At 48.9% G+C, this 16,890-nt stretch overlaps 1 protein-coding gene across 3 annotated transcripts in view; it reads right to left on the reverse strand.

The window, feature by feature from the left end:
* The window catches only part of BTBD11 (BTB domain containing 11), a 297,415-nt gene that overhangs the window by 74,000 nt on the left and 206,525 nt on the right, over positions 1 to 16,890 (reverse strand). For all 3 annotated transcript variants that reach the window (XM_027595654.2, XM_027595656.2, XM_027595655.2), the window contains one exon: positions 3,890 to 4,042. In XM_027595654.2, coding sequence (XP_027451455.1) covers positions 3,890 to 4,042 — 153 coding nt within the window. The remainder of the gene's footprint in view (positions 1 to 3,889; positions 4,043 to 16,890) is intronic.

Below are 16,890 nucleotides of genomic sequence, written 5' to 3' on the forward strand. Positions count from 1 at the left end.
GGTCTTCAGGGGGCTCTGTTTTATGCTTCAAACCCTCCCTTTCCTCGCAGACCCCAGTCAGATCCTGGAAGGGTGGAAATCGCTGCAGCCTGGGCACATGATTGGGCTAGATGAATTTCAGAGGAAGGGCAGTTCCTCATCGGAGGCACAGCAGGGATTTGAAAATGGTGATTACGTAGGAGTCGGAAGTCTTTCACGGTGTGTGTTCAGGTGTGAAGTCTCTAACCCCTCTGACGGTCTGTGGTCCAAGTTTGCATCGATGGCATCTGGGGTTCTGTATTCAAGGTGTGAGGTCTCTGAACTCATTTAGGGTGTGGGTTTCAAAGTTTGAGTCTGAAGTATCTCGAGTGTGTTTAGTGTGTGAGGCTTCTTAAATCTTTGAAGACGTTTGTCCTAAGGTGTCTTAAAAATTTATTTTTATTTATTGAGGCATAATTGATGTATGGTATTATATTAGTTTCAGATATACCCAATAGAGTGATTTGACATTTGTATACATTGTGAAATGATCACCACCAGAAGTCTAGTTACCATTGGTCACCTTACAAGTTAATAACTATTACTGAATATATTCCCCATCCTCATGACTTATTTATTTTATAACTAGAAGTCTGTACTTCTTAATCCCCTTCACCCATTTTGCCCACTGCCCCATTCCCCTCTCCTCTGGCAACCACCAGTCTGTTCTTTGTATCCATGAGTCTGGGTTTTTGTTGTTGTTGTTGCTTTGTTTTTTTTAGATTCCACATATAAGTGAAATCATGCAGTATTTGTCTTTCTCTATCTGACTTATTTCACTTAGCATAATACCCTCAACGTCCATCCATGTTGTTGTAAATGGCAAGATTTCACTGGGTTTTACGCTAAGTAGTATTCTACCATATATATATATATATATATATATATATATATGCCACATCTTTATTCATTCATCCATCAATAGACACGGTGTTTCCATATCTTAGCCATTGTAAACAATGTGCAATAAACACAGGGGTGCATGTATCTTTTCCAATTAGTGTTTTTGTGTTCTTCAGATGGAACTGCTGGATCATAAGGTGGTTCTATTTTTAATTTTTTGAGGAAGCTCCATACTGTTTCCCACAGTGGCTGCACCAGTTTGTATTCCCACCAACAGTGCATGAGCGTTCTCCTTTCTCCACATCCTCACCAACACTTGTTGTTTCTTGTCTTTTTGGTAACAGTCATTGACAGGTGTGAGGTGATCTCTCATTGTGGTTTTGACTCACATTTTCTTGATGATGAGTGATGTTGAACATCTCACAACGTGTCTTCTTTGGGGAACTGTCTATTCAGATCCTCTGCCCGTTTTATAATCAGATTGTTTGGTTTTTTGTTATTGAGTTGTATGAGTTCTGTACATATTTTAGACTCACACCTTGAAACACAGATCACCAAAAAAGTTCAGAAACCCCACTCATCAGCACAAATCCCCAGTAGCAGATGGACATTAAACATTTAACAAACAACTTGGAGAACTCACTCTGAGATGAGGACCCTCAAACCACTCAGACAACCCACGCCTTGGACACAGACACCCAAACTTCTCAGCTCTCATACTCTAGACAGAGATGCCTACACAGCTTGTAAACGGAGACCGACAGATGGCTCAAGGGATTCACTCCACTGAACACAGATACCCAAGTGTTTGGAATGAGATACTCTGAATACAGACTCCCCACATACTTCCAGAACCTCACAATACAGAAACAGAGCAGAGACCTGCGGACAGACATGTTTTGGACACATACCCAAAACTATTTTGTATACCATACACCAAGAATACAAATTCCCAAACAGCCAGAGACCTCACACCCTGGGAACAGCTAGCCAGTTCAAGGCCCCCAAGAACAAAGACTCCAACCAGCCAATAGATCTTACACATTGATAAATACCCTTTCAACAGCTCAGAGAGCTTGTACTCTGAGTTCAGAGACCAGCAATCCAGGATGCAGAACCCACAAGGAACCTAGGGACTTCCAACCCTGCACAGACCACACCAAATAGCTGGGAGACTTCAAACCTGGGGCACAGATCCTCAAGTAGCCAGACAGCTCAAAATGTGAGCACAGACCTGCCAACAGCCCACAGACACTGTGATACAGACTTCTCAGCAATTTGAAGATCTCACACGCAGGGATACAGACCCCCAAACAGCTCAGAAGCATTACACCCAGGGACATGGACACTCAAGGAACTCAAGAGACCTCACAAACTGAATGAAACCTCCCCAAAACTGTTTAGAAACTCCAGATGCTGAGAAATGCAAATCAAAACCACAAGGGGCTATCACCTCACGCCTGTTAGAATGGCTCTCCTCAAAAAGCTAAGAAAGAACAAGTGTTGGCGAGGATGTGGAGAAAAGGGAATCCCCGTGCACTGTTGGTAGAAATGTATATTGGTACAGCCACCATTCCACTATAGAAAACAGGATGAAAGTTCCTCAAAAAATGAAAAATAAACTACCCTATGATCCAGTAATCCCACTTGTGGGTTCATTTCCATAGGAAACGAAAACAGGATTTCAAAGACACCTCTGCACCTCCACGTTCAACTGCAGCATTAGTCACAGTAGTCAAGATATGGAAACAACTGGAGTGTCTGTCGATGGATGAATGGATAAAGTAGATGTGAAAAAATATTTATGTACATTATGGAATATTATTCAGTCATGAGAAAGAAGGAAACCCTACCATTTGCAACAGCTTGGATGGACCTTGAGGGCATTATGCTAAGTTAAATAAGGCAGACAGAGAGAGACTTATATGTGGAATTTAAATTGAGCTCAGAGAAACGGAGAGTAGAATGGTGGTTGCCAGGGGCGGGTGGGTGGGGGAAATGGGGAGATGTTGGTCCAAGGGTACATACTTCCTGTTATAGGATGAATAAGTTCTGGGGATCTCGTGTACAGCATGGTGATTATAGCTAAAAATACTGTATCCTATACACCCAAAATTTGCTGAGAGTAGGTCTTGAATATTCTGCCCACAAAAAAAGAAATGGTTACTGTGTAAAAGGATGGAGATGTGAGCTAATGCGGTGGTGGTCATCATTGTGCAATATTTAAATGTATCAAATCAACACCTTGTACATCTAAAACCTCCACAATGTGATATCAATTGTATCTCAACAAAGCTGGGAAAAAAAAAGAAAGGAAATGGCAACCACGACCCCTGAAAGCCAGCACAAGGAGTCCAGACAGTGCACACACAGGCACACACAGCTCCGAGCTTCCTGCTTTTTGCATTTAGACCCAGGTTTTGACTCAGCCGGAGTGAGTAATTGTATTACTTTTGCTTTGGGTAAAAATAAGCCCCAAAGCATGGTGTCCCTGAGTGGCCCAAGAAGAATTCCCCGCCTGAAGGAGAGGCGTGGATACAGACCTAGAAAAGAGTGAGCCAAGCCATCCCCAGGTATGCAAAGAAGCAGAGTTTGTGCTGTTTCTCAGCCAGCAACTGTCCCCTGCAAGGTGTTGTCAGAAACTACAGGAAGCCCGGCATTTCTTGTGGGGAGAGCGAAGAAGGCGGGAGGGAGAGGAGCAGAATGCGAGTAGAAAGAAGGAGAATAGAAAGAAGCACACGGTTATCTGGTCCTCGAAGAAGCGGAGCATTCCCACGCAGCCTTGCTCCTGTCCTCCCCCTTCCCCGCCAGTCCAGCCAGGGACCCGCTGCTCATCAGCCCCGCGTCTGTCACTACTACCGGCCGAGCCCGCACGGCCCGCGGGGCGCCCAGCGCGGGGCGGGGCTCCGGCTGGCGGGAAGGTGGGGGGCGCTGCGCCCGGAGGCCTGCGCGCGGCCGGCGGGGCCCGCTCTCCCCACCCCGGAGGGGCGCCCCTCGCTCGCGGGGCCCCGGCCCGGCCCGGCCTTACCTGAGCTGGCGCGGCTCGCAGTCCACGCCGGGCAGAAGCAGCCGGGCCGCCTGGCGGACGTCGTCGCTGTCCATGGAGAAGCTGCGGCGGTGGCCGGCGTGCGCCACGGCCACCCGGATCCACTCCATCAGCGGCGGCAGAACGAGGAAGGGCCTGCGCGGGAGGACGGGAGACCGTTAGGGCGGCCGGGTGGCGGGGGCTGCCGGCTCAGCCCCACCCCCTCCTCGCCGGTCCCCAGCCCCCCTGCCCCCCCCTTTCCCCGGGGACCCTGCCTCTGATGTCCGGAGTGGTGGGAGAGCCGTCGCAGACATCCTGATCGCACCGGTGACCCCACCGGTGACCCCGGGGCAGGCTCTCCAGAGTCTTTGGGCCTCAGTTTCCTCATCTGCAAAGCAGGGATACCATGTGACGATCCTGGGAGTGTTATCTCCCTCAGAGATCATGTGAACACACAGGAGATGGCTCACTTAAAGCACCAAGCACAGGGGCAGGCCTTAGTAGAAAACCCCAGAAAATGCCTGGGGTGATGAGTCCTTGGGGCTCACCATTCTAGGCCCAACCCTAAGGTGTCCTCCAACTCTCTCTTCCTGTCTCGTCTCCCCACGTTCCCTTTGTGGAGCTCTCTCAGCCCCAGTTCTGCCCGAGCACCGGGCTGCCAACAGGCTTTTTTAGCACCTGGAAAAGGTGCAAAGAGCCAAGTGGACAGGCAGTCTTCCCTGAGATCCAGGCCAGCAAAACTGCCCTTGTTGGGGAGTGGAGGTGGGGGGTCTGCCAAGCCCCTGAAGCTCTGGAAGCCTCAGGTTCTTCGCGGGCTAATGAGACCACAGCAGGGGGGCAGCTTGTTGCAAGAATTAACTGAGACAATGCCCAAGGCTGAACTATATACTTTGTAATGCCATACATTTGTGCCAACTTCCTGTTTCTTCCAGTGATCATCATAAACTCTGTTTATTCCCATTAGGATTACTGGGTTGGTGGGGGAGCTTTTATTATTATTTTATTTATTTATTATTATTATTTTTAAAGATTTTTATTTATTTTTTGACAGAGAGAGACACAGAGAGCACAAGCAGGGGGAGTTGGAGAGGGAGAAGCAGACTTCCCACCGAGCAGGGAGCCGGATGCAGGACCCTGGGATCATGACCTGAGCTGAACCACCCAAGCGCCCCTGTGGTGGGGGAGCTTTTTCTTTTTTTAAAAAGATTTTATTTATTTATTTGACAGAGACAGAGAGAGCACAAGTAGGCAGAGCAGCAGGCAGAGGGAGAGGGAGAAACAGCCTTCCCGCTGAGCAGGGAGCCCAATGTGGGGCTCGATCCAGGACTCTGGGATCATGACCTGAGCCAAAGGCAGACGTGGTGGGGGAGCTTTTGAAGGAATTCTGATTTCATCTAGGATGGGGCTGGATATTGGTAGTTTTTAAAATCTCCCCCATGTGAATTTAATGTGAATCAGAATTACCTGGAGGGCTTGTTAAAATAGAAATTGCTGGGCCCCACCCCTAGAGTGTCTGTTTCAGTCGATTGGGGAGGTGGACAAAAATCTGTATTTCTTATGAGTTCCTGGGCAATGCTGATGCTGCTGGTCTGGGGCCACACTCACAGAACTTCTGCTCTAAGGTACTGTATGGGTAGAGGGGCTGGGAATCCCGTGTGTGTGTGTGTGTGAAAATGCAGATCCCCTGTCCTTATCTCCAGAGATGCTGACTGTGTCAGGTCCATGAATATAATTTTAAGAAGTGGCCCCTATGATATTGACTTAAGTAGACCAAGAAACACACTTTGAGAAGTGTACTGTGTCGACCAACAAGGTTTCCTAGGTTCAGCAGAGCCCCTGCCAGGGCGAGGCAAGTGGGGTGCCTAGGGTGCAAAACTGAAGGAGGCCAGGCCATGCAAATGTGTTCGAGGCACCTCTCCTGTCTCATCTTGACCCCAGTGCTGCCATTCAGTCCAGCATGGCTGCCGTGGGGTGGACAGAGGGTCGTAAAGGAAGGGTTGAACAGGCAGCCAAGCCCCTCAGTATGCAGGCGTCACGAGCGCCCAAACCGAGTTTTTAGTAGTGAGTTCTGGTTTGCCTAGAGAGTGAGCTGTTTCTCCAATGTTAATATTCAACAGCTAAAAAAGCCTTTTACATTCATTTACATTCATTTCAATTAATCTCATGATCTCATCTAAATGCTTGGGACCAATGTATGAGCTAGTTAGATTATGCCTACTTTCTAGATCAGGAGAATGAAGTTTATTGAGGTTAAGGAGCATGCCCTGGATCACAAGGTTAGCAAGTACAAGAGCTGGGAGTCGAACCCAAGATGTTCGAGTACATACCTTGTGTGCCATAACCCCATGTGATACCGACATTCTCTTGTCTAACTTCCCAGCATGCACCCCCAGCAGAGCCAGCTGATCTGGTCATAGACCATTGCTGGTGCGCCATTTTCATTCCCGGCCATGTAGCTCAGTCCCCTGTCCGTAAGGCCTCCAGCCCTTTAAAAATCCACACCCCACTTAACCTTCAAACCACAGTGCAAATTCTACCTTACCCTAAACATTTCTCCTGATGATCCACCCTATGTGGACCCATCCCATGGCAGACCCCACCCCACTGGCTTTACCCCCGGGCCTTGCCGATGCCCCAGTTGAATGTAAAGTCCATCGGGGCAGGGACCCGGATCTGCTAGGTTCACTGATCCAGCCACAGCCCCATGACAGCCCTGGCAGGCTGGAAGCACTTAATAAGTATTTGTTCACAAGACAAAGATTTGCCAATTTCCTACTGGGTGAAATGGATGCAATCGAGTTTCTGGCCCCATGGACCCGTGGGGCAGTCTCCCAGGGAATTTCTGGCTGAGTCAGCCTGCTGCTTGGGCTGTCGCCCTCACTCTCTCGTTCTCTCCATCACCTAAACTGAATCAGGCACTCAATAAACACACACTGTCTTGAAATTGAATTGGATTCCACTGTCTCAGGTGAGCAAGACTTATTTTTGTCACCATGTCTCCATCACCGTAGAAACCAGCCCTGAGCGCTCAGAGAACTCTCCTCTGGGAGAACTCTCCTCCTCGGAGGCGGCACCCGCCAGCCCATGCTGCCTTTCCTTTGCTCAGTGCCCCCGAAGAGTGGCCCCCAACTTCCTGTCGCTGGGGGGCTGTGTCTCCCCCGCACACTGCCCTTCGGCTGCTGCCCTTTCTGTGAGGTGCTGAGGCCCAGGGCATGCCGCCAGCTCCTGAGGAAGCCTGAAGAGGACAGAAGGAGGCCCTGCTGCCTTCAGGATCACACCTGTACCAAGACAGCTAGCGAGCACCACAGTAAAAAAACCCTGAACCCCAGGATTCCAGCCTCCTCTGGAATTTTCTGTGTACCTGTTCTCCTTTCAACATCGTCTTCTCTTCATCACCCTGACTTCAATAGTTTATAAGCTCGTGAATGGTTTCCCAGCAACTCATTTAAAAATCTTATCTTGTCTATGCAGAGGCAGGGAGAAAGTGTTGTGATGTTTCTTTGGGAGGCACTGGAGATGGGAAAGAATATAGGGCCTTGAGTTAAGGAGAGGGTGGAGAAAGCTGAAGGAGAAAGACTGCATTCTCCTTATGTATTTTAAAGGGAACAATGTTCCACTGGCTACTGACTTTGTTCTGAAGTTGTCCTCAGTGACTAACGCCTAGAGGACGCTTGGGAAGCCCATGGCTTCGTGAAGTGGTTCTGAGACTGTGCTCAATGCCAGAATCATGGGTGTGTGTGTGAAAATTCCCAAGGCCTCAAGTCACCCCCTCCCCAGAGTTTTGGTTCAAGTCTGGGCTGGGGCCTGGGCATGTGCATTCTAAGTAAGCTCCTCTGGGAATTCTGGAGCAAGCTGGGTTTGAGAACCCCAAGTGGGTGGCCTGAGGTGAACAGAGCGGGGGAGGGACACCGTCCACTCTATTAGGGCAGTGGCCGTCGAAATCTTTGCCGTGGTGTTCAAACAGGAGGTCTGTGGGGTTAGGACCAGGGATTTCCGAAGGGAAGAGCAAAGCCCGGGTGGGCTTCTTGCAGAGTCAAGAGAGCAAGTCAGCTCAGGAAGGTTGTTGGGCCCCGATTCCAGTGGGAGATGGAGAACATGCATGGGTGGAGCCTTTGTGAAACAGTGAAGAGAAAGCTGGTGGGGCGGGGGGTGACCACTCAGAATTGAAAGGGAGTTTGGTTGGGGAGGGGCTGGGTGCTAAGGAGGATGCTACGGGACGTGGGAGAAGCTGGTTTGTTTGGGATTCTGCAGAACTGGATTCCAGTCCTGAATCTGCCAAGACAGGGCTCACAGTAGGACTCTGGCTCTGGTCTGCAAATGTTTAGGCTCCCAGTGTCTTCGTCTATAAAGTGGATGGGCTTGGATCAGATGGTCTATTTCAGGGGTCAGCAAACCTTTTCTGTAAAGGGCCGAATAGTAAATATGTTAGGTTTTCTGGGCCATCCAGTCTCCGTCTCAACTACTGAACTCTGCCACGATAGTGGGAAAGCAGCCCCAGACAATAGGCACACGAAAGAACCTTGCCACGTTCAAGAAAACTTTATTCACAAAATCACAACCGGTCTATTTGACCAGAGTCAAATGACCCTGGGTCTATTTGGTTTCTTCCTCCTCTAAAATTCTTTGAGTATATTGAAATAGCCAGCTTCCTGGGGGCTTAGGAAGAAGCCCTGAAGATGGGGAGATGTCCATGAAGGTCCTAGGGATGGGGACAGAAAGCTTTGGAGCGATTAGAAAACAGGACCCTCCCACAAAGAGGTCATGGTTGCATCTGGAGAACACTGAGCCACAGTCATACCCAGAGGTAGTACCCCAAGAAGAAAACCCAAACCTGGCCATGGGTGTGTAACTGATGAAATGTCATGTCATCTGTTAACCTCACTCATTCATCTAACAATCCTTTAGGGAGCACCCATGTCGTAGGCACGCTTCTAGGAGCTGGAGACAGAGTAGAGAACAGAACTTATCGGGTCCTTGTTCTCACAGAACTAACAGTTTAACAGGGACACAGATAAGGAACACATAAGTCAGTAAGTAATAAGCAATTACAAACTGCGATTAGTGTCAGGGTGCTGGGATAGAGAATAAACAGGGCTGAGGTAGGGAAGGCCTCTCTGAGAAGGTAACAAAACCTCAAAGATGTGAAGGAACTGGTCATATGTGAATGTGTGTGCAGAGAGATGGATGTTCCAGGCAGCAGTAACAGACTGTGCAAAGGTCCTGAGGCAGAAAAATCCTTTGCAGCTCACCAAGGCTTTCACGTGCATCACCTCCTATTTTGGCCCTCCAGGGCAATGGGGTGGCCAGGACATAAGTGAGGAAGGGTCACTGTGGTAGGCTGAATAATAGCCCCCAAAGACATCAAGTCCTATTCCTTGGAACCTGTCCATGTTGATGGCAAAAGAGACTCTGCCGATGTAATTCAATTAAGATCTTGGGAAGGGAAGATTACCCTGGATTATCCAGCTGGGCCCTAAACGCAATCACAAGGGTCCTTATGAACGGGGAGATTTGACACAGGTGACACTGAAACCAGATGCTCCGTTGCTGGCTTCGAAGATGGAGGAAGGAGGCCCAAGCCGAGGAGTGCAGCCCTAGAAGCTGGAAAAGATGAGGAAATGGATTCTTCCCTCAGAGTCTCCAGCAGAACACAGCCCTATGGACACCTTGATTTTGGCCAAGTGGAAATAATTTGGGACTACTGACCCCTGGAGCTGTAGGAGAACAAACGTGTGTTGTTTTAATCCACCAGGTTGTGGTAACTCGTCACAACAGCCCCAGGAAATTAATATGATCACAAAGCCAGGGAACTGATAGGGTCACTGTGGGTTAGGGTGGAAAACACTGATGAAGAACAAAGAGCCAGCATTTATGCTGAGAACGAAGGCAGCCACGGGGCTCTGGAATTTACCTCAGACACCTCCAAACTGCCTCATCCCTAAGGTCAGAGAATACCTGTTGGTATGGGCTGACCTGTATCCCCTCAAAATGCTTCTGTTGAAGCCCTAATCCCTAGGACCTCAGAATGTAGCTATTAAAATGAGGCCATCATGCTGGGCCCGAATTCAGCATGATGGATATCCTCATAAGAAGAGGAAATGAGGACACAGAGAGAGCCACCAAGGGTGTGCGCACACAGTGCGGCACCCGTGTGAAAGGGGGCAGCAAGACGGCGGCCATCGGCAAGCCAAGGAGGGAGGCCTCAGAAAAAAACCAACCCTGCCGACACCTTGACAGCACTGGCTTGGACTTCCAGCCTCCAGTGCGGTGAGAAAATACATTCCCTTTGTTCAAGGCACCTAGCCTGTGTTAATTTGTTAGGGAAGCCCCGGCAGACCAGTACATCTGTGGTTTAAATCCTGCCCTGCCCTGGAGGTTTTAATCTGTGGTAGACAGGCTTCATTTGGAAGTTCAAACTCTTTAGAGAGCTGGTGGATGTCCATTCATTTCCTACTGACCACAGTGGATGCGTTCGAATCCGTCTGGAGGCCGTGCCATGCAGAGGTCAGGGTTAGAAACTCGGGCTTTGGAGAGAGGCTGAGCAAGAGCGGGATTCCAGCTCCTCTACCTTCCAGCTGTGTGACCTTGAACAAGGTGTGTCAGTTGTCGTGCTTGAGGTTTCTCATCAGGAAAATGGGAATAATACCAGTACCTACTGAACAGGGCGAGATGGGCTGAATAATCCCTCCCCCCGCCCCCCCCAAGATGTCCACATCCTAATCCCTAGGACCTGTGAATGTTACTTATCTGGGAAAATGGACTTCGCACATGGGATTCTAAGTTAAGGAGTTTTGAGAAGGGAAGGCTATCTGGAATGATCCAGGTGGGCCCTAAATGCAATCACAAGGGTCCTCAGCAGAGGGAGGCGGGGAGGTCCAGGGAGGGAGCAGGAGGTGTGAGGACGGAAGGAAGTAGCTGGACGAATGCAGAAAAGGGGCCATGAGCCCGAGGGATGCAGGTGCCTCCAAAAGCTACAAAGGCAAAGGGATTCTCCCCTGGAGCCTCCAGAAGGCACCAGCCCTGCTGACACCTTCCTTTTAGCCCAGTGAAACTGATTTCCTACGTCTGACCTCCCGAACTGTAAAAGGATACACTTGTATTGTTTTAAGTCTTCACACTGGGGGCAACTTTCTTTTCTTTTTTTTTAACAGCACCCACAGGAAATGAATACAGAGGGTTATTGCCAGAATTGGATGGGATGGTCCTGTTCTAACCTGGCCCCTGTTCCATAGGTGGTAGCTACGCTCACCAGCATCACTGGTGCGGTTTCTGGCATCACTCAAGCGTAGTAAGAGGAAAAGTCTTACTACACAGAACACCACTCTTGCCCTCTCTTTTTAAATCAAAGCAAACCTCTGCAGTTACTATGGCTTTCCTTGATAAATTGTCTGGCCTTGACTTCACATCTCTGTTATTTGTTACGTCTCAGGCTAGAGAGGAATTTAGATGTTCGACTGTGGTTTAGGAAGCTCGTAATTCCAGAGATACAGGGAGTGAAGGAAAAGCAGCAAAATTGATAGTAGACAGTAGCCAAGGCTGGTTTCCATAGCAATATTCACTGTAATCTCACTGTATTTGTGGGCAGGAGAGCTAAGAAGCTGCAGAGGTCAGAAGTGACTTTTACTACAGTGACAGCCCTACTGTGCAGAGTATGGTCAGACTGGCCTTGAGCGTGGTTCCTGCAGAAGGGCCTGGAGTGAGAGAAGCCAAGGGGTGTGCTAGAAGTCAGTGCTTCTAGAACACGAGTGTGCATAGGAATTGCCTGGGGTCTTGTTACAACGTGGGTCTTGAGTCAGTGGATCTGGGGCAGGGCCCGAGATTCTGCATTGGTAACAAGCTTCCAGGCCGTATATGGACCACAGTTTGAGTAACCAGACCCTAGAGAGGTATTACGACTCAAGCCAGAAACCAGGGAGGGTGAATTCTCTTATGTTTAAAGAGGACAAAGTGAGAGAAGTGAGACAGTTGCAAGAGGGCAGAGAGGCCCAGGAGACAACGTAACAGAAGAAGGAGCTCGCTTGGATCCAGGGCTCCCGAGGCTCTTGTGAGCCTAGGTCATGAGCCAGCACCCGCGGTGAGGGAGCCTGGGAGAGCAGGTGTCTGGGGATTGCAGGTTTTATCCTGGGAGGCGGCTTCTGCCTCCCGCCAGGATTCTCTTTAGTCTCCCACCAATCTTTACAAAACAGACGCTTTCTGCCTCGGGGAGTTTGTTCTGATCCAAGCACCCACTCCATTGTCTAATAGGTATTTGGTATTCGTGAGGGTGTTTATCATCATCCTGGAATGTAAATACTTAAAAAAAAATACACCTTGTGATGGTTGATTTTATATGTCCACCTGGCTAGGCCACAGTACCCAGAAGTGGTCAAAGGCTGTCTGGATGTTGCTGGGAAGGTATGTTTTAAAACGAGATTAACATTTAGATCAGTGGACTCTGAGTAAGCAGATTATCTTCCATTGGGTGGGTGGGCCTCATCCGATCAGCTGGAGGCCTTAGGAGCTGCAATCTGCCAGCTCACGGCCTTCAGACTTGCGCTGTGATATCAGCCTTGCAGTGTCCTCTTTCTGTGCGGATTGGGCCCCCTCATCATCGCAAATGGTCTCTGGGGTGGGGAGGAGGCCTGGGGGCTAGGTCCCACTAAAGACCACTTCCCAACATCCTGAGTGCGCAGACACACCGCTTGGGGACAAACAAAGGCCTCATGGGTCGGCTCAATGCTTTTAGGGCAGAACAAGCCATTTTGTACCAGCAGGACGAGTCCTTTGAGAATGACAGTCAGCCCCACAAATGGGGCTGTTCCCCAAAATGGGGCAAGGGCCAAGGGGTGCTGGGTGAGGAGGGGACTTCTGCTAACAGTGCTAGCAGGCCCCTGTGACTGACCTTGGAAACTTCTTTGGCTTTCCTGTCACGTGTTCTGAAGCAGGTGACGGGGGGGGGGGGGGGTGGGCAGTGGAGGGCCATAAGTGGAGGGTTGAGGTACGATTCAGGCAGAGCAAATAAGATATATGAGGAACAACAGTCTCCTCCCTGCACCCTCGCCCCACCGTCACCTCCCCTCCCATCCTGGGGAGGAAGGTTCCTCCTCCAGCTGACTCCCTCTGCTCCCCTGGGGATGGGGCTCCCGCCCTTAGCTGCCTGCCCCATAACTCAGCCCTGCTCCTCTGCAGGTTCCCACCCGCACCCCAGCATCCCACACAGTCCCGTCTCCCACAGTTTAAGCAGCAACGATGGAGAGCGAGAAGTCACAGCTCTCTCGGAGTTTCTGTCTACATACTCTGCCTGCTTCTTCATTTTGGCGGTGGTGGGGCCTCAAAAGCCCCCTGGGGAACTGGTTAAAATGCATATTCCTGCGTTCCCGCCCATGTGCTAGGTGTATTGGTTTCCCGGGGTTGCTGTCACAAGGGTATTCTCTCACAGTGCTGGAGGCCAGAAGTCCAAGATCAAGGTGGCAGCAGGACCGTGCTCCCTCCAGAGGATCTAGGGGAGAACTCATTGCTTGCCTCTTCCAGCTTTTGGTGGTTGCCAACATTCCTTGGCTGAGGCTCCTCCATCTCTCCATCTCTGCCTCTGTCTTTTTATTATTTATTTATTTATTTGACAGAGAGACACAGCGAGAAAGGGAGCACAAGCAGGGGGAGTGGGAGAGGGAGAAGCAGGCTTCCTGCGGAGCAGGGAGCCCGATGCGGGGCTCGATCCCAGGACCCTGGGACCATGACCTGAGCCGAAGGCAGACGCTTAACAACTGAGCCACCCAGGCGCCCCTCCGCCTCTGTCTTTACATCACCTGGTCATCATCTGTGTCAAATCTCTCTCTCTCTCCTCTAAGGACACGTGTGATTGGATTTAGGGCCCACTCAGATAATCCAGGATTAATTCCCCATATTAGGACCCTTAACTAAAATCACACCTGCAGAGACCCTTTTTCTTTGTAAACCATAGGTTGCAGAGATTAGGACTTGGTGTCTTTGGGGGCCATTACCGAGACAACTACCCGGGGCATCTCTGCACCTTGTTCATTCTCTGCAGGGTTTCTGATGCCCACCAAAGCCGAGCCCCTTCACATCTAGAGAATGCCAGCTCCAAGCTGCAAGATCCTTGGCAGCCCTGAGGTCCTTCCTTGCACACCACGCAGCGATCAACAGACCAGCCTGTCCCTCTCCTCTCTGGGCTGCTGACTGCACCACAGCCAGGCCTGGCTTAGGGGCACAGAACCCCTGTGGTGGGAACCTGATCTCAAGTGGGTGAAATGATGATAGGGCCTGGGATATAAATGGCCCTGGGAGGGAGGCCGGGGCTTCAGAAGTGGGGAAGCTGCAGGCTCTGTTTGAGGCTGCCACAGAACCTTCCTAGCAGCCTGGGCACAAAAGATCAACTTTTGGAGGTGGCAAGGGCTGCACAGCCTCACATCCTGGGAGCAATGGCTCCAGAGGCCTAAAAGCGCAGGGCCTGGGCTGGCGCAGGCTGAGAGGCATAGGCCAGGGATGGGTCCGCAGAGGTCACCCTGTTTCTGAAAGGATTATCATAAAAGTCTGCAAAAGGCAGCACACAGCCTTACGAAGGAAACCCGCGGCTGGTGTGGTGCTGGTGTGGGGGGGAAGGGCACCCACTCTAACAACAGAAGGCCCTACATTTGAGCCCATGAGTCGCTAGCTGTGGGACTTGGGCAAGTTGCTTAACTTCTCTGTGCCTCAGTTTCCTTGTATGTAAAATGGGAGAAATCGTCAGGCCACCGCACGGGATTGTGACGATTAAGAGAAACTCTGTAAGGTGTTTAGCACATGGTAACTGTTCAACAAAGCCAACTGCCATCGAACATTTGTCTTTTATTGGCTTGTTTGATCATGACAAGAACCAAAAAGTAAGTACCATTCTTATCTTCATTCTACAGGTAGTGAAACAGAGGCACAGAGAGGTTAGACAACTTGCCTACAGGTACACAGTTATAAGGGGCAGTACTGGGATATACATGTAGGCAGTGAGACCCAGAGCCAGGGCTAGTAGCCATGCATTCTGTCATTCCCAGGCAGAAGACAGAGCATGTGCAAAGGCCCAGAGGCAGGGAGGGCATAGCGCTTTGGGGGAATTCAGCTTGATGGGGCTGGAGCTGAGGTAGAGGAGAGAGCACAGCGGAGGAGGTGCACTGGTAGGATAACACTGGAGAGAGGGGGAAACACCATATAGGGCCTTGTAACTTCTGGAATAAAAATATAAACTCCTAATACTTTAATTCTTCCTCAGTTAGGACTGCAGTGGAAAAACACAAAGTCAGAAAAGTATTTGAAAAGAAACATCAAGAATGGATTGATGGGGCACCTGGGTGGTGCCGTGGGTTAAGCATCCATCTCTTGATTTTGGCTCAGGTCGGGATCTCAGAGTCCTGGGATCAGGCTCTGCACTCAGCAGGGAGTCTGCTTGAGATGCTCCCTCTCCTTTTCCCTCTGTTCTTCCCGCCACCCCCACCCTGCTCACACCCTCTCTCTTTCTAAATAAATATCTTAAAAAAAGAGAATGGATTGACAAAAACACCTCTGAAAATGCAAAACGAAAAGTTCACTGTAACTGTTTAGAAAGTTAATGCAGAATATTTTTCTACTCTGGCAGAGACAACTGGGTGTCCCTCTATATGTGTTTTCCTCTTCTTCCCAATTGTTAGCTGGGCTCATGACCCATCTAGCACACATTTTTCAGCCTTTGCAGTTGGAGACTGGTTCTTACAATGATATAGGCAGAAGTTTCTTGTGAGACTTCTAGGAAGGTCCCTAAAAGGAGGAAACCCAACTTTCTCTGGTCTTCTTCCATTCTGCTGGCAAAAAATGTAGACATGATGGTTGGTGTTAAAGCAGCCACATTGGACAAGGAGGTGGAAGCCACATGTTGAGGATGACAGAGCAGGAGGACTTGGATTTCTGACAATTGCTTCAGTGGCCATACCTTTCCTGGATTCTTACTTCTAGACTTTGTTTGTATGAGACACAAACTTCTATCTGGTTTAAACATTTGCTATTTGGGTTTTCGATCACTCAGAACCAAATCTAATTCTAACTGACACTAATATCACTTCCTGTAGTGTTTAAGTTAAATCTGCATTTTTCCATTATTGTGTCACCATGGATTTGAGTTTCTTTTCCCTTTACCAAAAAGAGGCAAAAACCTTCCCTTTTAATAGATATCCTCTACAGACTGCAAACTTGGAAACTTGGGACTGTATTTGATCCTCGAAGCTACATGTATTAAAATATTTGTTACAATGAATTGTTTGTTCATTTAAAGGTTTACTTTATGTCATAGGAAGTTGAGTTGCTTTATCAACTTTGTGAAAATATACTGACAATGGCTTTGAGCTCACCTTAATGAACCCAACCAATAAAAATAACAACACAGATGCTCTTGAAATCAGAAACATATCTGGAAGTCTTGATCCTTGAAGAAGTTCTTTTGCAAGGAAACACAATATATTTAAATAAAATCAATTTTATTTTATTTTAGCTATTTCCCCAGCTTTATTGAGATGTTATTGACATGTAACATTGTGAGGTATACAGCATGATGATTTCATATACTTAGAAACTGCAAAATGATTACCAGGGTAGGATTAGTTCACACATCCATCACCTCACAGAAAATTACTATTTCTTTTCGGTGGTGAGAACATTTAAGATCTACTGCTTTATCAACTTTCAAGTACATAAGATGGTATGGTTAACTATAGTCACTATGTTGCACATTATTAGATCTCCAAAACTTACTCATCTTCTAGCTAAGGTTTGCGCCCCTTGACTAACTAGCCTCTCCCCATTTCCCCCATCCCCCAGACCCTGGCAACAATCCACTGTTTCTATCGGCTCAGCTGTTTTAGATTCCACATATATGTGAGATCATACAGTATTTATCTCTCTGACTTATTTCACTTAGTATAATGCCCTCAAGGTCCATCCATGTTGTTGTAAATGGCAGGATTTTCTTTATTTTTTCTCATGGCTGAATAATATTCCACTAACAGATC

This window comes from Zalophus californianus, chromosome 9, assembly GCF_009762305.2.
Source record: "Zalophus californianus isolate mZalCal1 chromosome 9, mZalCal1.pri.v2, whole genome shotgun sequence".
In the NCBI taxonomy this organism is placed as follows: Eukaryota; Metazoa; Chordata; class Mammalia; order Carnivora; family Otariidae; genus Zalophus; species Zalophus californianus.